The sequence below is a fragment of the Pelobates fuscus genome, chromosome 1 (genome assembly GCF_036172605.1).
Source record: "Pelobates fuscus isolate aPelFus1 chromosome 1, aPelFus1.pri, whole genome shotgun sequence".
NCBI lineage: Eukaryota > Metazoa > Chordata > Amphibia > Anura > Pelobatidae > Pelobates > Pelobates fuscus.
The window spans coordinates 205,618,661-205,643,040 of NC_086317.1; the positions used below are offsets into that span (position 1 = coordinate 205,618,661).

The window sequence follows — 24,380 nt, forward strand, 5'->3', positions numbered from 1 at the left end:
AGAGGGAGTTAATCTTCAATTGTCGATTAGGAGTAATAGAAGGATTTTTTTTCTTGTTTGTGACGCAATAGGAAATTGGTTCAAATTATATTCAACATTAAAAAAAGATAAGTGTAAAAGACTGATTTGATGGAAAATTTTCAAACGATATTACCCTGTAACAATGTATGTGACATTCCTAAGAATGCTGGGGTCCAGAATCATTGCTTGTTACAGGTATGTCATCTGTCTATGGCATTTGCACTTGTAACTCAATAATAATCTATGAGAGACTGCCAGATAGCCAGTCTGCCAGCAGACAGCTTCATACCTTTTGGCTTTTTCCTGTTCCTCATCCTTGTATACACCCCAAATGACCTACGTACGTGCTGAAATAAAGGGATAGTTCCAGGATCTGCAACATTATCCATGCATTAGCACATATATGCTCTAGGTCACAAGAATCCAACTTGTTTTTTTAAAACAGGGATCCTGTAAATATTTGGCATCAGTATGTGTAAGACGTGTAATGCGTATGGACACAAGTAGTAACGTTAACAGTGGCGTACATACCAGGGTCGCAGGGGTCGCGGCTGCGACCGGGCCCGGCCCACCAGGGGGCCCGGCCGCCCCTGCGACCCGGTATGTAGCCACTGGGCCAGCCTCTTCTCCTGGGGGGCCCAGGAGCCGGCCACCTCCGGGCCCCCCGAGCCTGGCCCTGCTTACACCCGGCGGCCGGTCAGGCTGGCCGGTGCGCGAGGGAGAACTCTCCCCTGAGTGCTTCCTCTTCAGCTCCCTCGCGCACCGCACTGATACCGGACCGGAAGATGACGTCATCTTCCGGCGCCGGCATCCCTACGCGGCGTGCGAGGGAGCTGAAGAGGAAGCACTCAGGGGAGAGTGCTCCCTCGCGCACCGGCCAGCCTGACCGGCCGCCTAGGAGCCCAGCAGCACCACTGGACCCCAGGGAATCCCTTCAGCACTCCAAAAGGTAGGGAGGCTGGGGGGATTAAATAAAAAAAAAACTTGTGTGAGTGTTAGTGTGTGTGAGTGAGAGTGTTAGTGTAAGTGTGTGTGCGTGTGAGTGTAAGTGTTTGTGAGTGTAAGTGTTTGTGAGTGTAAGTGTTTGTGAGTGTAAGTGTTTGTGAGTGTAAGTGTTTGTGAGTGTGTTTGTGAGTGTGTTTGTGAGTGTGTTTGTGAGTGTGTTTGTGAGTGTAAGTGTTTGTGAGTGTGTGTTTGTGAGTGTTTGTGAGTGTGTGTGTGAGTGTGTGTGTGAGTGTGTGTGTTAGTGTGTGTGAGTGTGTGTGTGTGTGAGTGTTAGTGTGTGTGTTGGTGTTTGTGTTAGAGTGTGTGTGTCTGCTAGTGAGTGACGGTGAGTGTGTTACTGTGTGTCTCTGTTACTGAGTGTGTTTGTGTGTCTTAGTGAGTCTGTTTGATGTCTGTTAGTGAGTGTGTGTTTGTCAGTGAGAGTGTATGTTTTGTAAGTGAGTGTATATGTATGTCTGCCGCTGAGTGTGTCTCTGTCAGTAAATGTGTGTGTCTGTTAGCTAGTGTGTATGCATATGTTCGTGAGAGTGTGTCTGTGTGTCTTCAGCACTTACCTTTCTCCAGCGCCGGACTCCCATGGCGCTGGGGATCCCTCCGCCTCTCAGCTCCGAATGAGCATGCACGGCAAGAGCCGCGCACGCATTCAAACCGCCCATAGGAAAGCATTACTCAATGCTTTCCTATGGACGTTCAGTGTCTTAAAATGGCGGAAGCGCCTCTAGCGGCTGTCAGTGAGCCAGCCACTAGAGGCTGGATTAACCCTCAGTGAAACATAACAGTTTCTCTGAAACTGCTATGCTTTCAGCTGCAGGGTTAAAACTAGAGGGACCTGACACCCAGACCACTTCATTGAGCTGATGTGATCTGGGTGTCTGTAGTGGTCCTTTAAGTGTGTGTGCATCTGCATGCACTGGCGTACATACCGCGGTCGCAGCCCTGCAACCCCTGCGACCAGGTGCCCGCCATGTGTTGCTGCCCCGGCCCGCGCAGAGTAAGCGCGAGGGGGGGGAGGGGCCCACGGATCAATTTTTGCACCGGGGCCCCATGGGTCATGTGTACGCCACTGAACGTTAACAATGGAACTTTGGCTTTCTAGCTAAACAAAAGCTGAAAGGCTGCACTGGAACTGCTGTTCTTCAAAACAAGTCATGGTTTATTAGTGTTAGATATCCCATAGTGTTCCTCTGGTGGCAGTCAGCCTTAAAGTGTCTCTCTCACCTCAAACTCCTTCGCTTGCTCTTTACTTCATTTCAGATCTATTTGTCTTTAAAACAGAACACAAAGTCTTATGTATTTTTCTTACGCCTGACAATTGTGTAGATAAGGTGGAGCTTAAAGGACCACTCTAGGCACCCAGACCACTTCAGCTTAATTAAGTGGTCTGGGTGCCAGGTCCAGCTAGGGTTAACCCATTTTTTTTTTTATAAACATAGCAGTTTCAGAGAAACTATGTTTGTTAATGGGTTAAGCCTTCCCCCAAATCCTCTAGTGGCTGTCTCATTGACAGCTGCTAGAGGCGCTTGCGTGATTCTCACTGTGAAAATCACAGTGAGAGCACGCAGGCGTCCATAGGAAAGCATTGTAAATGCTTTCCTATGTGACCGGCTGAATGCGCGCGCAGCTCTTGCCGCGCGTGCGCATTCAGCCGACGGGGCGGAACGGAGGAGGATCGGAGGCAGAGATCTCCCCGCCCAGCGCTGGAAAAAGGTAAGTTTTACCCCTTTTCCCCTTTCCAGAGCCGGGCGGGAGGGGGACCCTGAGGGTGGGGGCGCACCCTCAGGGCACTATAGTGCCAGGAAAACGAGTATGTTTTCCTGGCACTAGAGTGGTCCTTTAACTAAGTTCCACTTCCTCTGTTAAGGAAAATTCTCCCACAATACTCACTTCTCTGTTATATACTTTCTCAGTTGCCTCACAAGATCATCTTGCATCATTTTAGAATGCTGGGCAAAGAGCATGCGTGGGATTTAGATCCCATTGCATACTCGAGGCTGAAGAAGGTAGTGAGTGAGGTTATGTGACTGCCAGGACTTACAAGATGGTGGCACCGTGAAAAACTATCCAACAGAACAGAGACTATACAAGTGTGAGGAACTGACTCTGCTGGGTCTTGAACCCTGGTTTACATGCTGCTAATCATCTTCCTTACCAGTACACCAGCCTGCCTTTTGCAAATTTACCTGGAATCTGATAACCTTGACTCTACTAGCAATGGTATCAGTGACAACTCTCTTCAGCTGTGTCTGGTTCTTGGCCTATATAAGCCACTTCCTGTCTCTGTACCTTTGCCAGCTTATTGTGGTTCCTATACTCTCTAATCAAGCTTGTTCCTGTATCTCCTACCTGTTGCTGAATTTGGACCGTTTTGACTTTGCTGCTTCTCCTTCCCACTGACCTCGGCTTGCCTCACTACGATTATCATCTTTCTGTTCCAGTCTCTCATCTCTGCTTAAGATAAGACGGCCACTCAAGGCTCAGGGGCTCAACCACCTGGGTAACGAGTGGCTACCTCTGGCAGAAAACATTGCTGATCTGGCTACTGGACTCCAAAACTTTGTAACATCAATATCATTACAACAAGCTTGGAGAAAAGAATGACAATAAGGGGGAAGTTAGGGGCTAAAGAATAAGGAAGAAAAGTAGAAAAGAAAAAGCATTTCTGTGAGAGAGCCGCTTTAACATGGCTACTTTTGTACAGGCCCAGACTATATGAAAGGCAGATTCTTTGTGCTGTATTTCATCATTATTTAACCCCTTAAGGACACATGACATGTGTGACTTGTCATGTTTCCCTTTTATTCCAGAAGTTTGGTCCTTAAGGGGTTTTAATAGCACCCCTGGCCATGCTTTATAATAATATATGCCCCTGAACATTAAATTGTGGACAATTCACATTAGCATGTCGTTAGGTTCTTTTAACAGAAGGCTGGTAAATCATGAAACCCCCTATAGTTACCCACTGGGACCAAGTGTCCCTGCAGAGTTGAGGTGTGGATGCCGGTCTCTCTCATGATAGCTATGCTGTAACATTGCATCAGTAGTAGAGGAGGGGTGTGTCCATGGAAACCGGTCTCTGAATAGCAGACTCTCTGATTAACCCTGTATATACTGTGACAGCACACGTCGGTCATATTTATTTTTATAACCTGTTCACTTGTCTTTGACAACAGTAACAATCTAATGTCCATTATCTTTTTAAAGCACTTTAAGGGTCAGTCCCTGGTAGGTGTGAAATGATCTTGTAATAGCGATTTCTAATAGATAAAATAAGTGCATGTACTGACCTACATTAAATTAGTGTTACATGAATTCTTGGGCATTTCGGAACTTATCAATTGTTAAAAATAAAGTCATGCAAGTAACCAGAATCCAACACACATGGTTAACCTTTTTGAATTCTTTACTGTCTGTAATGCTACACAAAATATTGGGATAAGAAAATTGTTGGATGCAGTTAGATTTGTTTGCAAATGTAATTTGTTTGGGTTGGAGGAATCAAGTAAAGATTTGTTTCATATTATCGGTATGGTTTTAAGATATTGTAGATGTACACATTCTAATGTGTTTGAATTAAATGAAAGACAAGTTTACTCTTTTGTCTAGGGAGAAATGCAGGGATATTCTGGAGTCCAAAAAATATTTTACCCCTTACTGATGCAAAACTAGCACTGCCTGAAGAAGGGCTTGTGTTCCAGTTTTACATTTGTGAATTCTCTGAATGGACTTCTGAAAGATAAAATATATTATATATATTTGTTCTTTTTTTCCAATTGACTAGCATGACGATATTAATTTGTACAGTTTAATACTGCTAAAATAGATATCTAGGAAAGTAATCAGAACTAACTGCAGGAGGAAGGAAAGGGTAGAAGAAGAGAGGTCAGAGAGACTCTGAAAGGGTTGTTATTGTAATTGGTCCCTTAGTGTAGATGCTGTAATACACAGGCAGAGTTACACACTGTATCACTCTCCTATCCCCACCTTCCCTTTACCTCTCACTCCCACACCATCCTGCCTCTTGTACACTCTCCAACTATCTTGTGCTTAATATCTCTCCTTTTTTAATCCTTCCTTTCATTCCAGTAACACATCCCATTCCTCATTCTCCTATTCTTTCATCAGCCAAATTCTTTTCCTGTCCCCCGGTTACTTTTATTTATTTCCTTCTCGGGTCATCCAAATGCTTTCTTTTCGAAATGTGACTTTCTATCATAACTCCTTATGCCTTGCTCTGTTCTATGTTTAGTCCCAGTCTGACCCCTAGTTCCTTTAAAGTTGTAATAGAACTACAGGGAGTTCACTACCCCTCACTACACACCCCCTGCATCAGGAAGTCAGGTTCTGTCCTCAGATGAACCTATGAAAACACTCCTACTCATCCCGAAACAATAACGTAACTCTGACTGCTTGAGAAACTATACAAATAGGATATACAGATCAGTTTTACAGAGATGAATGACTGCCATGCAGAAAAATAGGTATAAGAATAGGGACATAAATACACTGAGGACTCAGAGTATAGCGAGAAATAGGAGAGGTTATATGAGGCAATATTAGTAGTTATATGGAGAGATTACATAGACAGATATGAGGGTTAAAGACAGATGGATAGCACTCAATATGAGGAGTTTTAGAGGGAGTTATATAAAGAAATAAGACTCAATATAGGGAACTGTTATAAAGATGTGGGTGGGTGAAAGGATATTTCTCTGCAGATATAGAAGTGTTATATATAGGAGTTATAGTGAGATGTTCTATAGAGAGATAGGAAAAGTTATATAGAGAGATAGGAGGAGTTATAAAGAGGTTATATAGAGAGATGGGAGGAGTTATAGAGAGCGTTTATATAGAGTGATAGGTGGCGGTTTAGAGAGAGATAGGAGGAAGTATAGGGAGAGGTTATATGGAGTAATAGGATGAGTTATAGTCGGAGGTTATATGGAGAGATAGGAGGAGTTAAAGGGAGAGGTTATATGGAGAGATAGGAGGAGTTGTAGGGAGAGGTTATATGGAGAGATAGGAGGAGTTATAGGGAGAGGTTAAATGGAGAGATAGGAGGAGTTATAGGGAGAGGTTATATGGAGAGATAGGAGGAGTTATTGGGATTAGGTTATATGGAGAGATAGGAGGAGTTATAGGGAGAGGTTATATGAAGAGATAGTAGGGGTTATAGGGATAGGTTATATGGAGAGATAGGAGGAGTTATAGGGAGAGGGTATATAGAGAGATAGGAGGAGTTATAGGGAGAGGGCATATAGAGAGATAGGAGGAGTTACAGGGAGAGGTTATATGGAGAGATAGGAGCAGTTATAGGGAGAGGTTATATGTAGAGATAGGAGCAGTTATAGGGAGAGGTTATGTGGAGAGATAGGAGGAGTTATAGGGAGAGGTTATGTGGAGAGATAGGAGGAGTTATAGGGAGAGGTTATGTGGAGAGATAGGAGGAGTTATAGGGAGAGGTTATGTGCAGAGATAGGAGGAGTTATAGGGAGAGGTTATATGGAGTGAAAGGAGGAGTTCTAGGGAGAGGTTATATGGAGAGATAGGAGGAGTTATAGGGAGATGTTATATAAAGAGACAGGAGGAGTTATAGGGAGAGGTATATGGAGTAATAGGATGAGTTATAGTGAGAGGTTATATGGAGAGATAGGAGGAGTTAAAGGGAGAGGTTATATGGAGAGATAGGAGGAGTTAAAGGGAGAGGTTATATGGAGAGATAGGAGGAGTTTTAGGGATAGGTTATATAGAGAGATAGGAGGAGTTGTAGGGAGAGGTTATATGGAGAGATAGGAGGAGTTATAGGGAGAGGTTAAATGGAGAGATAGGAGGAGTTATAGGGAGAGGTTATATGGAGACATAGGAGGAGTTATAGGGAGAGGTTATATGGAGAGATCGGAGGAGTTATAGGGAGATGTTATATAAAGAGATAGGAGGAGTTATAGGGAGAGGTATATGGAGTAATATGAGGAGTTATAGTGAGAGGTTATATAGAAAGATAGGTGTTATAGAGAGTTTATATGGAGAAATAGGATGAGTTATCAAAAGAAGTTATATAGAGTTAGAAGTTATACAGAGAGTTTATGTGGAGAGATAGGAGGAGTTACCATATTTGTGCTATTTAAGAGATATGTGTATAAAGATGTGCACTCTCATTCTGTCTGCTTTGTATTGATCCAGTCTCCAGTGACTTCAAGAACTTGAGGTCACATGAGGAGAGCAGACGCTCCCAGCACATATTTGTCTTTGCTGCCGACATAATTTTTACTGCCACACCATAAAAGGATTGTGAACTTGAGATCTCAGTGATAGTATAGTTATACATAATGAGCTGCATAATATTGCTCAGTATTAATGTACACAGCATAAATACACAGTTTTCTATGAAAGATATTGGTAATCTATAAACTAGAAATTAACACGTTGCACTCTATAACAGTGCTGAGTCTCTAGTGACTGATTATTAGAACATTAAGCAGGTCAGTGAGACTCAGGCTTTAAGATTTGTCAGTAACACACTATATAGTCGTAGATAGTATCTAGAACAGGAGGACACAATAGGTGAATCAATGGCAGGGTTATTATAGTGAACTGAAACTGCAATGACAAAATTCAGGTGAAAGTAGCCAAGCCTTGTCTAAAGCTGCTTTGAAAAGTTTTACCTAAATCTTGTCATTCAGATTTCAATTCACTGCATGAGTTTATTGAATAAATCCATAGATAATATTGAACTATAACTCCTATAATCCATATTCAGCAATTTGTTAGGCAGATCTCGACTGCAGATCAACCATAGCAGGAGAATTGCTTATTACACTGCAATGAAAATGAACACTCAGTGCTTAAAATTACTGGGGTTTATTTGTCAAACACTGAATTATAGGTACCGGTAATAGAAAACCAATCTGCAAAAAGACTAGAATAGACAAAGCGTGATTTTCGTAGATTTGGAGGATTTCAATTCTTTTTTTTGTTTTAAATTCACTACCATTTGTTGTTTTTAGTGAGTTAATTCTACTGAGTGTCAATTCACTTATAATCAACCTGCTGGCCTGTGGATTGCAGATAGTCTGATGAATTCTTGCAATGCCAGCTGAGAGTGTTTTACATGCTGTACATTTTTCATTAGAAGCTCTCACTCAGCTATGTACTATTGCAAGGCTGTCCAAGAGCAGCCCTTAAGACTTATGAATAAAGCGTACATTTTTCATAGTGACGCGCAAAATTCCTTCACTAACAATTAGCTAATTCTAGAATGCAGTCAGAAAATGTCCTTCAAGTACTGAATTTGGCAGCCATGTCCCTTTGATTAATGTATGGTTCAACAGATCTTTAGTGAACATTTTCTATGCAGAGGTCTGGTAATATAATTTGTGCCCAGACCTTCTAAATACCATTTTATTTTTGAAACAGTATACAGTTTTGAAAATACTATCTATTGTTCTTCTCAATTGGAACGAACACTAACACCTAACTAAAAGGCCATGGAAACCATTAAAACGTCTCAGAGAACATTTAGAACGTCGCAAAGAATTGCCTGTTTAGCTGCGATAAATCTGACCTGTTGAATTATTATCCAACAATCAGTGAGTTCTCTTGTCAACCAACAAGATGTGAACCAATATACCAGTGTTGGAAATATGTTTAGTGTACATTTTCCTTTTTAGTGAATATATCCTACAGCAAATATTTAGCACTTCATTTAATCTCTATACTTCACATGGGAGGGTGTATACTCATGGTGCCTAGCCTTACTTTGCTTGATCACCGTAATTAGCTGCCTCAGGCAATTAAAACTCTGAAGGGTCACATTCCCTTTTGGCTCTGAGGTTTCCATTTGTCCTCCCTGGTCTATAATTTATTACTCAAATTACAAACATATTCTGACAATTTTTCTAATTACTGTTGCTCAAACCCTCATTGAAGCAAGTTATTATCAGGGACTACAAAGGCATCATCATTATTCATATATTGCAAATTCAGTATTCATACTCAAAGTCCAGGGTACCGGTTACTACAGGAATAATCAGAAGGATACATTGCATCAAGTTTATCTTACCAGTATTTGGAATAATATTGTCATATACACCATACTTTCACATGGACATATCTAATTTGTATGTATTCACGAGTAGCACTTGAAAAACACTGCTCTGTGATATATAGAACTCTTATGCTGCAGGTAGGGCATATAGTCAACACTCATTATGGATTACTGAATCATATAAATCCTACATACTACAGGGCAGTGTTTTTTTTTACTACTACTACAGGGTTGCTGTTTGATGACCCCTAGATCTGGAGCAATTTAGTAATATATTGTATTGAGATGCAAGCTCCATTGCCGGGAATCCAAAGCGATTTCTAAAATTTAGGCTAGGATAGCTGAATCTTTTCAGTTCAGGTATTTTTGCCTGAAATATGAAATTCACTTTTCATTCAGCTAACACTTTAGTGAATAGCCCTACATGATGTTTAGTAATCATCTTAAACGGAACATTAGATGTTAATCTCCGTACTAATTAATCGATTAATTCTGATTTATCTGGCGAACCGATTTGTTAGTTTATAGGCTGACAAGCATTTGATTTGTTCAATGCAACTGAAAGGAATTTGTGCATAGGTTTATTGCACATATTATTAACAAATTGTGTGGATGGCAGGTTCACCTTTAGGTAGGTACAAAGTCAATCTATATATTGTGCTGGGGAAATTACCATTATATGTATGGGTTAGGGTATTTAATCACCTGAACATTAATCAATACATATTCTAGTGATTTGGCTCAATTTTCTGTAAAGTGACATCAAGTCCTCTTGGTCGTGACTGATGCACTTTAAGGATAAGGAGTGCCCGTGGCTTTCTTAGCATCACTGAACTTCTCGTTCCTCAATAGCTTCGGATCTATCTTTGGACATTCCCTGATCCATAGAACAGTCAATTAATCACGGCTTATAGCCCTAATATTTCTCATTCCCATGTGAAATCTATTCTATTTGTGGGCATTTAGCTTCTCGTACCAGCTTTACCAGTGAACAGATATTTATTATTCATATACATATTATACATACATCTTGCCCATCTGGAATAGCCAGCTGTTAATAAGCTGGAAGTGCCAAAAGCTGGCAGATGATTATGAGAATTATAGTTGTGAGCTAGCGGCAAATCTACCCCTTTGACGTTCTTCACGTATGGACACGCGACATATGATACCCAGTTCTGCATTTTTTAATTCAAGTGTAACATACATACACTTGCATGAGTTTTGTTAATTATGAATATACATAGTGTCATCATTCATCATCACTCAACACAAAGGGGCTATGTGAAAATTTTGGAGCAATTTCTAACCCGACAAATTATTTTATTTTTAGCATTTCACATTCATAGCATTCGTAAAAAATATCTAGAGAGACTATATGTATAACAAAAAAAAGTGGGCATATAATGTTAACTTAGTATTGCTGTGTGATACCAGGGTCTAAATAGTGCAATTTACACCTAGTTTTATATATTGTCTGCACACAAATTCCAATAATTAGATATTTTTTCCTGTTTTGACAAAGCTGGCTCATTGATATTTTATTCTGTCTGGAGTCATTTTTTCTCATAAGCACATATCATTGTATCACAATTTCAGCACTTTTCTTCTTGAAAATGTTTTTTCAATATCACTATATTACACACACACATATATATATGTATATATGTATATTCAGAATCATTATGCAGTGCAGGACATTTATTATCAGTAGGCAGATACTCAGTGTTATTTTGCAATGAAAGACCTCCATCTGAAATATACAGATACACAGCATTACTATACTGTGCAGCATGTACATTATCAGCACCGTTATACAGTGCGATGTGTTCATGATATTTCTGCGATATCAGGTGATACTCAGTATAAGTATGTATCCTGGTTTCAATCTCTCTGTCCCTACAAACACCCTGTCAGGTTTCCATAGTAACCCTCCCGTCGCCGGGCGTCATGGTAACCGTCTGGGGCTCCCGTAACCAGGACGACGCGTGCGCTTCCCCCCACACTTGCACACACACACATTTACAGAGGGAATTCCCTACTCCCCCTTTTCCTTAAAGGAGCAGTGCGTTAATTCCCTAGGTTAGCTCTTGGGGGTCTTTGCGCACTTATCATCTACAGTTTCTTTATTACAGTCTTGTATGTGTCTAACTACATTAGCTAAAATAAGAAATTGTATCTCATAACCATTACCTGTTAACATACACTGGTAGAATGCATGTATAAACCGTTTAGGTTTAGAGCCATTTATAATTTAAGTAGGCTTTTAATTCTCATTAGTCTTATTTATTTTATAGTGTTTTATTTTAAATCTTTTTAATCCAAACCACTCTTCCCATCTCATTATTCCCACTACAGTTTTCATCTCTTTCCCTTCACATCCGTCTTATATCTGTCTATTGCTTTTCTTTATTCAAGGGCAAATCTCCCCCTCCCTTCCCTTCCCTTCTAGTTAGTCCCCATTGACAGCTAGAGACATCACAGTGTTAAATTGTCATTGCTGCCATGGTGGTGTGGCCGAGTGCCTTCAGCAGTGCCCACAAGTGGGTGTGAAAATGTCTGGTCCTGCCAAAGTGGACATAGCTTGTCCCTGTCTAATATATGGATCTCTGCATCTCTTTACAGTGAGTTTTGGTGTCTAAGTAGCACTGCCCTTTCCATTTAATAAAGGTACATAGGACCTTAACATCCGTCATCAGCATGCAGCACAGCGTGCTCATGTCTTTTTACACAAGTAATATGCTAATAGCTTTTTTCCCTATGCTTCATAGTATTCTAAACCTAAATCGTTTAGCTTGAGGCAGCAGTATTGTCAAAATTTGTGCATTTCAGAGGAAGAGATTTAACCCCACATGATGCACCTCTCACACTCTAAATAAGGCTTTCCAGTGAATGACTTTCCACACTACTTGTAGGCTCTGATGGCAGCATGAAGTCTTTGGTGCTGTTACTAGCAGCCGTGTGTTTCAGTTTCAATGCACAGATTAATATCCATCATTACACAGTGTGGGCAGTTCAGTAGAAGAATAAGGATGATGCACATTTTGCACTGCAGCTGTGTGAGGATATCACCTTAAAAGATACAGATAGAGTAGGTAAAATAGATATATCCGTCCATTCCTTATTGTCTATTGAGAAAAAAAACAAACACTTTAATCTGCAGCTTTATATGCAGCAGTGGATTTGTGGGTTTGTAGTTATGGACATACTAAGAAATATTATTATATTCAGTTTATGCATTATATTACACTGTTTGTCAAAGGTCACTGCAGCTGATGCAGCTCATATTTGGAAAAGTATGCTTGCTTTGTGTGTTTTTTGTTATTTTTAATGTTTCCAGAATCGGGCAATTGTTTTATTTTTCCCTAATACACGCTTCATTGGTATATATATTTTTACAACTAAGCTTAGTGTTAGTGTTTGGGTTGCTTTATTTGTAGGATAGTACCTAGACACATATGCCCAAGATTAGTAAGAGTTACACTCCTGGGCGGAAATGCCTTCTCCAGACAGTAATATGTCAGCAGAGGACCTGGGGAGACAGAATTGCAATATTTCCATCTCCTCAGCTCCTTTACATAAATATTATCTGAAAAGCGCTGCATTAAAACTACAGCAGATGCATATAGCAGCTTCTGTCTGGGAGTGTAACTTGCACCAATCTTACCATGTGTCATGTCCTGGCCCTGCTCTGAGAAGATTAAGGGCCATGCTGTGCACGGTGACAGTCACATCATGCATATTACAGAGAGTGTATGTATTGTGTTTATATCTCTATACATGCCTCCCAACACTTTGATTTTTGGGTCCTGTCCTGACTTTGTTCCCTGGCATGCCATTTTTTGGGATACCAGAGAACTGTCCCCAAAAAGCATTGTGCAAGCGGATCATTATATGCATTATATGTGTTCGCGCTACGCTAAGTGCACTAGGACCCTGCAGAGAACACTGAAGCAGTGCTTCCTGCACGACCAGCGCTCAGTGAACTGGCCTGTGGGTTTGAAAGACAGCCTGGCATGCATTCACATCAGGCCAACTGTAAGTTTTTCAGGCAGAACCACTCCTTTTTGGGCACGTCTACCCCTTTGCGTCACTGGTTCAGTCACCTGTCCTCCCCCGTAATGCAGTATGAAGTCTAAAATACAATGAATGTCTGTGCGCATTTGCATGTCAAGCTGGGAACTCTGGGATAGTTATGGAAACATGATTTGTCAAGTTTTCATATACAAGAAGGATCTCTTAACGTCCTACCTGATATATGCAGGTTATATATATATATATATATATATACATATATATATATACACACACACATCAAAGTACTCATATTTTTTACTTACAGTTTTGGCCTGTAAGGGAATATTGGATTCTGGATTGGATTTGTAAAGTTGTAAAGCAGTCCCACTGTTGTTGAAGTGTATTGATACTAATCATTGTTATACAATGCAGTATTCATTAATTAAAAATATTGTTTATAGTAGAGCTATATATACACGCCATACTCACCTGCATAGTTGCATAACACAATCTATTTTCATATACCCACCTTGTCAGATATCCTTAGGTTATCCAAGTCACATACTATGTCACTAGATACACACATTACATACAGGCTCACAAACAAACTATATATATATATATATAGTATTTGCTGCCATATATACCCTTCCACATACATTACACATATAGACATTGCCATACACAAAACCAGTCACATGCAGTACACATATAAAGTCAAATGGCACACACTCAAGGGATATGAATGGGGACTAGGGGTAAAATGCTGTTTGTGGACTATTCTGCAATTATGCTCATCTAGGAATTTGGTTATTATGTTATGTTATTATTTATATAGCGCCAACAGATTCTGCAGCGCTTTACAGTGGATGGAAGAAAAACCATGTAGTTGTAACCAGACAAGTTGGACACACAGGAACAGAGGGGTTGAGGGCCCTGCTCAATGAGCTTACATGCTAGAAGGAGTGGGGTAAAGTGACACAAAAGGTAAGGATAGTATTAGACTAATGACAGTTGCAAGAGAGGAATCAGTCGGGAGCTAGTAACAGTTTAATTGAGACGCTTTTATGAAGAAGTCGGTTTTTAATTATTTTTTGAAGGATTGGAAACTGGGTAAGCATCTAACGGAGGAGGGAAGTGAGTTCCACAGGGGTGCAGCCCTCGAGAAGTCTTGAAGGCGAGCTTCAGAGGTGGGAGTATGGACAGAAGATAGACGTAAGTCTTCAGCAGAGCGTAAGGGCCTAGACGGGACATGCTTGTGTATTAGGGAGGATAGATAGGTGGGAGCATCATTATGTAGAGATTTGAAAGCAAGAATCAGAATTTTAAATTGAGCACTATATCTTACAAGAAGCCAATGTAGGAACTGACAGAAGGGTGAGGCGTGGGACGTGTGGGCGGACAGGAAGATGAGCCTCTCCGCCGCATTCATTATGGAATGTAACGGCGCAAGTTGGGAGCACGTTAGACCACTGAGAAGCGGATTACAGTAGTCAAATCAAGAAAGGACAGTGGAATGGACCAACACCTTAGTCGCATCTGGCGTTACGTAGGGTCGGATCCGCGCAGTGTTTTTCAGATGGAAGCGTCAGGATTTGGCAGATTAGAAACACAGGCGCCTGGATGCGGCTCAGAACTCCTAAACAGCCTAAGACACCACTGGACACTGGCGCCATAACGTCAGGCCCCACACCACCAAGAGATAGCCCCCACACACCACCACCGCTACATGGCACACTATGAAACCTCAAGACTCCAACAGAACCACATACAATCCTTCTCAGACTGAATACACAACACACTTCCCGAGCTCTCTACAACAGCAACTAACTAAGGATGGCTAGGGCAGAAACTACCTGATATACTGCCGAGCTATCTGGTACACTCCACAATGATACCCAGAGAACGAAAAAGGGAATGCTATACAGCTCAACAAGAGTTTTTATCTGTTAGCCTCAACAGACAAATGTTTTTGTTTCCCACATTACATGACTGTTTTGCATTTTATCCACTGCATGGGAATCATATTTGATGTTAAGACACTCATAAAGATGGATTTAACACAACATTTGTATCTTGTAATATGCATATATTAATATATACTAATACTAATATATTTTGTTGGCATCGGATAGCGCCATTTTATTTTGCAGCACTTTAACATTTAACAATAAATGAAACAATTATAAATTGTTACAGGAACAATAGTTTAATAAAGACCCTGCTCAAATGTGCTTACAATCTGAAGTAGGTATGTGTGTGTGTGTATATATATATATATATATATATATATATATATATATATATATATATATATATATATACATACACATATACAACTCCATAAAGCATTGCACTCTTACTATACCGTAGTCAATGTTTAAATTTTGATTTAAAACTTTTGTCAGGAAATATTGACAAATAAAAGTTACTTTTTATTGAAGAAGACCAGGAAAGGTACATTCAGATTACTCTGGTTTCCAAGTATGTCCTGGGGATGTTACCTTAGCCCAACATCCAGGGGTTGTAAATATATTATGCTGGATTTAAATACCAGGCACATAATATATCTCTTGGATTTGTGTGTGTATATATATATATATATATATATAGTTTTATATTTTTGGTTGGAAATGCTACTTATCATTATACACTGTATAGTATTCAGTAGTTAAATGCTGGTCCTTCAATCCATGAACTCTCATTTTCAAACCAAAGGTTTATTAAAAAGCTAGCCAACATCCCCTATGAATGTGAGATTAGAATATATGTGTTTAGCACAGATTTTCTTTTTTTTGTTCATGAAATGCTGTGCTTCATAAACCATTCAGTAGGCTCGGGTGGAAAGAGCAGCTGTTTATCTCCAAAAATCTGTACTTTGCAATGAAGGGAGAACTCGGGGGACTGACCAGGCAGGAGGGCGTGCTTGGAACGCCCACTCCACTGCAAGCCACAGCTTGCCCTCTTTGGGCCAGCATCATCATCCCATAGGGACATAGGCACATCAACCTAGCTATCTTTGGTACATGCAGTGTTTAATTATCCTGCAACTTTTTAGAATGCTGCTACACCAACTGTTAAATGACAATCAGTGTTTAATTCTAGTACTGGTAAATCTGTGACAGTACTGGGCAAAGGATAAAACTAGGGACAAATGTTATCTAACTCAATGTGTGTGTTTCTGTGTATAGCAAACACTCATATATTTTTTATAAACTTTACCAGATATCAACAAACAGTGTTTAACTTCAGGAAGGTATTACTTTATCTATACATTGTGATTTAAAAGTCCCCAGCAAATGGATGAATAAAATTGCACTTAAACAACATAACCACTACAGCTAGGCTGCCCTGGCACCATCCCTCTGTTTAATGTCAAGTTGTTTAGGGACAGTTTAATATAAACCGGGGCTCTTCCTATCACCCAGAGACTGTCCGTTGTGTTTTCAAGATTATGTGTGTATCTAAATAAATGTGCCTCCAAACACTCAATAATTCATTATCCGATATATGTACTTATAAAAGCATACAGTCAAAAGTCAGTTGAATTTGAATATTAACATATTATATGACACTGCAAAGCGATGTCAGTCTGCATTCTCATTTACAGTTGCAAGAAAAAGTATGTGAACCCTTTGGAATGATATGGATTTCTGCACAAATTGGTCATAAAATGTGATCTGATCATCATCTAAGTCACAACAATAGACAATCACAGTCTGCTTAAACTAATAACACACAAAGAATAAAATGTTGCCATGTTTTTATTGAGCACACCATGTAAACATTCACAGTGCAGGTGGAAAAAGTATGTGAACCCTTGGATTTAATAACTGGTTGAACCTCCTTTGGCAGCAATAACTTCAACCAAACGTTTCCTGTAGCTGCAGATCAGACGTGCACAACGGTCAGGAGTAATTCTTGACCATTCCTCTTTACAGAACTGTTTCAGTTCAGCAATATTCTTGGGATGTCTGGTGTGAATCGCTTGCTTGAGGTCATGCCACAGCATCTCAATCGGGTTGAGGTCAGGACTCTGACTGGGCCACTTCAGAAGGCGTATTTTCTTCTTTTTAAGCCATTCTGTTGTTGATTTACTTCTATGCTTTGGGTCATTGTCCTGTTGCAACACCCATCTTCTGTTGAGCTTCAGCTGGTAGACAGATGGCCTTAAGTTCTCCTGCAAAATGTCTTGATAAACTTAGGAATTTATTTTTCCTTCGATGATAGCAATCCATCCAGGCCCTGACGCAGCAAAGCAGCCCCAAACCATGATGCCCCCACCACCATACTTCACAGTTGGGATGAGGTTTTGATGTTGGTGTGCTGTGCCTCTTTTTCGCCACACATAGTGTTGTGTGTTTCTTCCAAACAACTCAACTTTGGTTTCATCTGTCCACAGAATATTTTTCCAGTACTGCTGTGGAACATCCAGGTGCTCTTGTGCAAACTGTAAACGTGCAGCAATGTTTTGTTTGGACAGCAGTGGCTTCCTCTGTGGTATCCTCCCATGAAATCCATTCTTGTTTAGTGTTTTACGTATTGTAGATTCGCTAACAGGGATGTCAGCATTTGCCAGTGACTTTTGTAAGTCTTTAGCTGACACTCTAGGATTCTTCTTCACCTCATTGATCAGTCTGCGCTGTGTTCTTGCAGTCATCTTTACAGGCGGCTACTCCTAGGGAGAGTAGCAGCAGTGTTGAACTTTCTCCATTTATAGACAATTTGTCTTACCGTGGACTGATGAACAGCAAGGCTTTTGGAGATACTTTTATAACCCTTTCCAGCTTTATGCAAGTCAACAATTCTTAATCGTAGGTCTTCTGAGAGCTCTTTTTTTGCAAGGCATCGTTTACATCAGGCAATGCTTCTTGTGAAAAGCAAACCCAGAACTGGTGTGTTGTTTTTTATAGGGCAGGGCAGCTGTAACAAACATCTCCAATCTCATCTCATTGATTGGACTCCAGTTGGCTGCCATCTCACTCCAATTAGCTCTTGGAGATGTCATTAGTCTAGGGGTCCACATACTTTTTCCACCTGCACTGTGAATGTTTACATGATGTGTTCAATAAAAACATGGCAACATTTCATTCTTTGTGTGTTATTAGTTTAAGCAGACTGTGATTGTCTATTGTTGTGACTTAGATGATGATCAGATCACATTTTATGACCAATATGTGCAGAAATCCATATCATTCCAAAGGGTTCACATACTTTTTCTTGCAACTGTAGTTATATATTTGAAATGTGTAACATGGTTATATGGTCTTAGAACATACAGTGATATAATTTCTAATTATAATTATAATAATAATAGCTGCTTGATCCAAGGATATCTGACTGCCATTTTGGGGTCAAGAAGGAATTTTCCCCTAGTTTGTTGCAAAATTGGAAGCACTTCAGACTGGGTTTTTTGTCTTCTCTTGGATCAACAGCAAAAACATATGCGAGGAAGGCTGAACTTGATGGACGCAAGTCTCTTTTCAGCTATTTAACTATGTAACTATGTAGAAGACATGTAGAAGTGTCCTTGCTAGATATTTTCTGATTGATGTTAAAGTAACACTATTTAGTCCCCCTTTCCCTCCTCAAAACTAGTAAAAACTCACCTCATGTCTGCCCACATTGGCTCCGCCCCTGATCTGCCTCCTTGGCTGACATCATCAGAATTGATCATCTCAGCCAATCACATGCTTTCCTCTAGTGAGGAGTGGCCACTAGAGGTTTAACTAGGCTGTAATGTAGGCAGTATTTACATGAAAATGCATGCAGGGACTGACTATGCTCACCAGAACAACTACAATATGCTGTAGTTCTTCTGGTGAATATAGTGTCCTTTTTAATGATCGTGCTACCTACTGCAATTAAATAGTCTGCAGTGGCTCACTTTGGCCCTGAGTGTGACTCCCACGCTCTGGCATAAAAGAAGCTTAGAAATCGGAAATTGGCATGCTTAACAGTGCCAGGGTTATTTACTAAAGCGAGAATTCAAAGTGAATTTAAAATTTAAGGCCAGAGACTGAAAGCGTAACTATGATTCAGATGAAAAAAGCTTGATTAGTACTTTACATGTGTATGTGTGTGTATAGTATACTTTACTATTCCTCTGTACACATGCACAGACAACCATACACCTATTTAAATAGTTTCAATAGGATTTTAGCTCTTTCCTGACTTTCATTAAAATGATGCTTCTTATCATGCCTCCTTTATAAATTCTACATACATTTGACAATGTCTAATGTCATACAACGTACCCTCCATCTGTTTAGTATTTATTTTTTCCTTTAGTGATCTCTTTGAATACATCATCTGCTCGTTTTGCCTTTCTTTCTGCCCTGTCTTTTGTAACGAACCTATAACCTACGGGTGTTGAAAATCGCATGCTGGCTCTGTGCGTGCACAGATATCGTGGGGTGATGTGACATTCAGTGACCCGAACAGACCTAACACGCAACAGTGTATTACTGAGGGGAGGGGGCATAAAACAGAGGAGAGGCCGCAGCGACCACCTTTTGTATATAGTTATATTTATAATGGATAAATGTAGCAAGTACCTTAGAACATGCTGCCTCATAAGCAAATTATTTAATTAATAACTCCATAAAATATTGACCTTTATCAAAATATTATAAAGCAACACAAGATTGCATGCTTTTCATCAGAAAACTAGTGTATTCTTGTGATTAATAGGACTTGCCCCTTACACTCAGTAAATCCTAGATTTGTTACTATTCTAATTAGATCTGCTACTGGAGCCTCAGATTTATATTGTCTAAACATGTATATGCCGGTATGGCTTCATTAAAAGACTAGTACACGTTTGTCATTAAAAAGACATGTCCTTCACTTCACTAAATCCTAGATTTGTACCTGATCTGGCTGTATTTCATTTTGGATTCTTGGATTTCATTGCCTATGCATGTATCTGTCTGTGTGACTTCCTTGATGCACTGTGAAGTTAAAATTATACAAAGCCATCAACATATGCAATCTGCATATTCTAGCAGTTATTTTGCGGATATCCTAAATATTTCTTCATGTCTATGTACACTCTAGCAAATCTCTCTAGTTGGACTCTATCAGGCACTTTCTAATTATGTGATAAATGAATCCTGTATTTCTTATTCTCGCCAATTTATCATGCCAAAACAGAACATTCTTTTGTGCTCACAGCAATCGTTCTGTGGTGCTCCTTGCAACCAATTTAACACGCCTTTGCTTTGTAACTAAACTACCCTGCTGATTCCATCCTTCACAATTTAACACATCTATGCAGACATTTACAACTATTGTGTTTTTAGGTATTATAATATTGCAATAACAGCTACTTTATGAATCCACTAATGTACTGTGATCTTCACACATATATAAATGTATGTATAAATATATTTGCAATAAGAGACATGTCAATTTTCTGTCTGTCTAATATCAATGTTTATTTTCTTTTTTCCAGAACTCCATCAGACACAACCTCTCCTTACATACCCGTTTTATTCGGGTCCAAAATGAAGGAACAGGAAAGAGTTCCTGGTGGATGCTCAATCCTGAAGGTGGAAAGACAGGAAAGACCCCAAGGAGGAGAGCAGCATCCATGGACAGTGCCAGTGGAAAGTTTCTTCGGATTAAGGGAAAAGCTGGTAAAAAGAAGCAGCAGCAGGTGCAGTCTGCTCCTGAACATACGAGTGAGGGCAGCCCCTCATCCCAGCATGCTAAGTGGTCTGAAAGCCCATCTTCTCACACCAGTGACGATTTTGAAGTGTGGGCAGAATTCCACACCAGAGCAAACCCCGCCACGGGTGCCATGAGTGGGAGGCTCTCACCCATTATGGCCAGTGATGAGCCAGATGATTTGGAGGATGATGAAGTTGCACCATCTTCCCCACTTATGTACCCAAGCCCATCTAGCGCCTTGTCACCTAGTGCCCGCTGCTCAGTAGAAATGCCACGTCTTGCAGAGCTCACTGGAACCATGGGACTAGGTGAGGCGCTGTCAGATCACTTGTTAGATGAAATGCAGGATAGCTACAATGTATCCTCTGGGGCTGCTTTACGCCAACGCAGTCCCGGTTTCTCTTTCACGTCAAAATGTCCAACTATGAGTCCCACTTCTGGTTCTTACTGTGGAGCTATATACAGCCAGCCAGCTATGGGTATGATGAGGAGGCTGCCCATGCAGACAATCCAGGAGAACAAGCAAGCTGCCTTCTCATCAAGCAGCACCTACCGGAATTCCTCCCTTCAGGACATCCTTTCAGCTATGTCCTATGGGCATAAAGATACTATAGGACAGGGTGATCCTGGACTGACAACAGTTGTGGGACTGCAGCGTAGCCACAGACAGAACACAAACATGATAGGTAGCTGTGACTCACCTACAGTGCCCTATGCTGCTAGCCTGATGAAAAGCCACAGCTTGTATCACCCACCCACTCTCAACCACCACTGCTCTGTTAACAACAGTGCCTTAGTAAGTGCAAGTGGACTGGTGAACTCCTCTGAGTCCTGTGGCTTGGCATCTGCCCCCCACCATGCATATTATGGCAGCCAAGGGGCACATGGGGGTCTGCTGGAAGGACCTTACCAAGGATCTTACCATCACCATCACCATCCTCAAATGTACAACCAGGACAGATTCCCTACAGATCTAGACTTAGACATGTTCAATGGGACCTTGGAGTGTGATGTGGAGTCCATAATTCTTAATGACTTTATGGACAATGATGAGATGGATTTCAACTTTGATTCAGCACTACCACCTCAAGGTGGCTTCAACATGGCTGCTGCAACACAGTCAGCCAATCAGAGCTGGGTACAAGGATAAACAAATACGTTTCCCACTGAACACTGGGTTAAAGTTATCTTCTTACAGACAGTCATTTAGCTGATGGATTACTGTATAAATGTAGGGTTAGTAAAATTACTTTATTATGGAAACAAGATGGTGTTTCATATTTTGAACTTTGTCAGTAATACAATTTTGGTCATCCTTCTCAATTGTCATATGAGTTGAGTAACGACTAACTTAGAATGGTGAAACAAAGTCTCCCAAGTGAAACACCTTCTTGTCCATATTAAAAACAGGATTCCAACATAAAGCTCTCGTGTAATAGAAAGAGCACAAAAAGTTAGTTATTGAGACCACTCACATGGAGGTAAAAGGTATTGGGATGAAGGGTTTTGCATATTTTTTTTAGTAAAACAATTATTCATAGATATTAGGGTACAGGTATGATCCTGATATGATTATATGGAACATTGTCTGGGTTTCTTTGTCATGCACATTTGTCCATATATTCAAACATTCTCTATCCTGATAATCACACAAAATGGTCAGTTAAACATTACCAAGGTCTCAATAACAATCTTTAATGTCTGAGAGCACCCTGTGGGCCCTACAAAGTGTTTACCCCAGTTTTCAAGTACCTCTTACAGGCAAGGTTAGAAAAACGTTGCTTACGTGCAGAATGAGATGCCTATCACTTAATCATTTATTTTAAAAAATGATCAACAATCAGGCAAGGTATTCTTTGAAAGTGCCCTTCTAACAGTACTTGGAAACAAAATTGATAAACACTGCTGTAACTAATGCATCCTAAAGAAAACTATTATTTAAGTAAAGAAATACTATATGGAAAATGCCATATTTCTTCCTTAGGTCCATCCATTGATTGTTGCCTTTTTATTGCCAGAAAAACCCAGACCCTTGAAACGAGCCTCCCACTACCTTTACCCACAGAAACTGCACTTACTAACACAAGTATAAATTAGGTCTGGATAGTCACACTATGAAATTCTGCTGCATTTTAATTTTATTTATTTTAATATTTATTGATACACATTAATTTGCTCAGTGCTTGCAAACTGAATATTCTAAAATGTCAGATTACTATCTATAGTTAATGTCTATACCTTTAATTCTATATTCAACCCATCACACATTATCAAAGCCAGACATCTGGCTAAGCAAGTTAAAAATAAAATTGTTCATAGCACTAAATATCCTTACATTTATTCATCATTTATTGACCAAAAGAAAAAAAAATAAGTTTTTTTTTTTTTGGTAAAAGAGAAAAAGGAAACTTGTTTGGAGCACAAACCTTTGTAATTGATCTCTCATGTTTAACCTGTTTTAAAATGTAAAAAATACAATATTTTAACCTTACATGCTCTTCTGTAAAATGGTGCTGAGTATCTCTGTTAGTGCAAAGCATTTTTCAATGTTAATAATTTCATTTTGGCCCCTAAGAGTTTTACCCCTGTAAAATCTGTGTTAAAACATTAATCAGATTGTAATCGAAATCTTGATATTTAAAATATATAACCTAAAATTCCATTTTTATCATTAGTGAACCTGGCATGGTAATTTGTTCAAAAGTTAAATTGATCCTTTTTGAAGTCATACATTTTACTCAGCACCAACCTATCCTGCAGGTTCAGCTGTGACATTCTGTGTGTTGGTATGTAACCTCACATTCAAGGAAATCCAATGTAGAATTTACAGAGATTCAGATTTGACAATCTAATGTATTGGATTCATTAATATGCACTATGGAGTTGGGGCGGCAGACAGACATGCTGGTTTCATTTTTTTCCCTTTCTCACTAGTTGAATTTAATTCTGGCTTTGTGAGTGGTTTATTACCCTAAAATGTTTAACACGTGTCTGTTTACATTGTGTGTGTTAAGTTTCTCCTTTTTTTTATTTCATAAACAGATTTTAATATATATAGAACTGTGTACATACAGAAAATATATTCAAAATTATTTTTATTTTATTTTATTTGTATCTTTTTGTTTTTCTACGCACTCCTAACATTTTATTCTCCATTTTAAAGGACTGTTAATTTCTTTATGGCCTCTGTAAAAGTTTGGAGGTTTTTACAATTACGGCAGTGGTGGTTGGGAATTTTTGAGAATACCCTCCAGGATGTGTCGGATGAATAGTGATTTGAAAGGAATAAATTGGCTTGTAATGCATTTCTTTTTTTTTTTTTTCTTTTTTTTTACATATTTTAATGTTTTACAATGTGGAATTAAAATGGTGGAAGGTCTGTTCTTCAGATGGTGGCTATTTTGGGGGAGGGGGACCTACAAGGCTAAATCCTAAAGTGCCTTACTGCACCTGGAAATGCCATGTAGTAACTCAAAGTTTCAATAATGCCTTCTGTAATTGAATACACCTCCATGTATAACTGTTCTGAGTATCTACAAACTGAAACATAAATATGCTGCTCTGTATAAGGATAATGAGTGTCCAGGCACTGATTATCAACCCACTGTGCTGCGAAATGATGCTC

At 39.8% G+C, this 24,380-nt stretch overlaps 1 protein-coding gene across 1 annotated transcript in view; it reads left to right on the top strand.

Moving 5' to 3' along the window:
• The window catches only part of FOXO6 (forkhead box O6), a 42,188-nt gene extending 19,072 nt beyond the window's left edge, over positions 1-23,116 (top strand). Inside the window, exon 2 of the mRNA XM_063444453.1 lies at positions 20,538-23,116. Coding sequence (XP_063300523.1) covers positions 20,538-21,905 — 1,368 coding nt within the window. The 3' untranslated portion in view covers positions 21,906-23,116. The remainder of the gene's footprint in view (positions 1-20,537) is intronic.
• Positions 23,117-24,380: the final 1,264 nt, after the last annotated feature.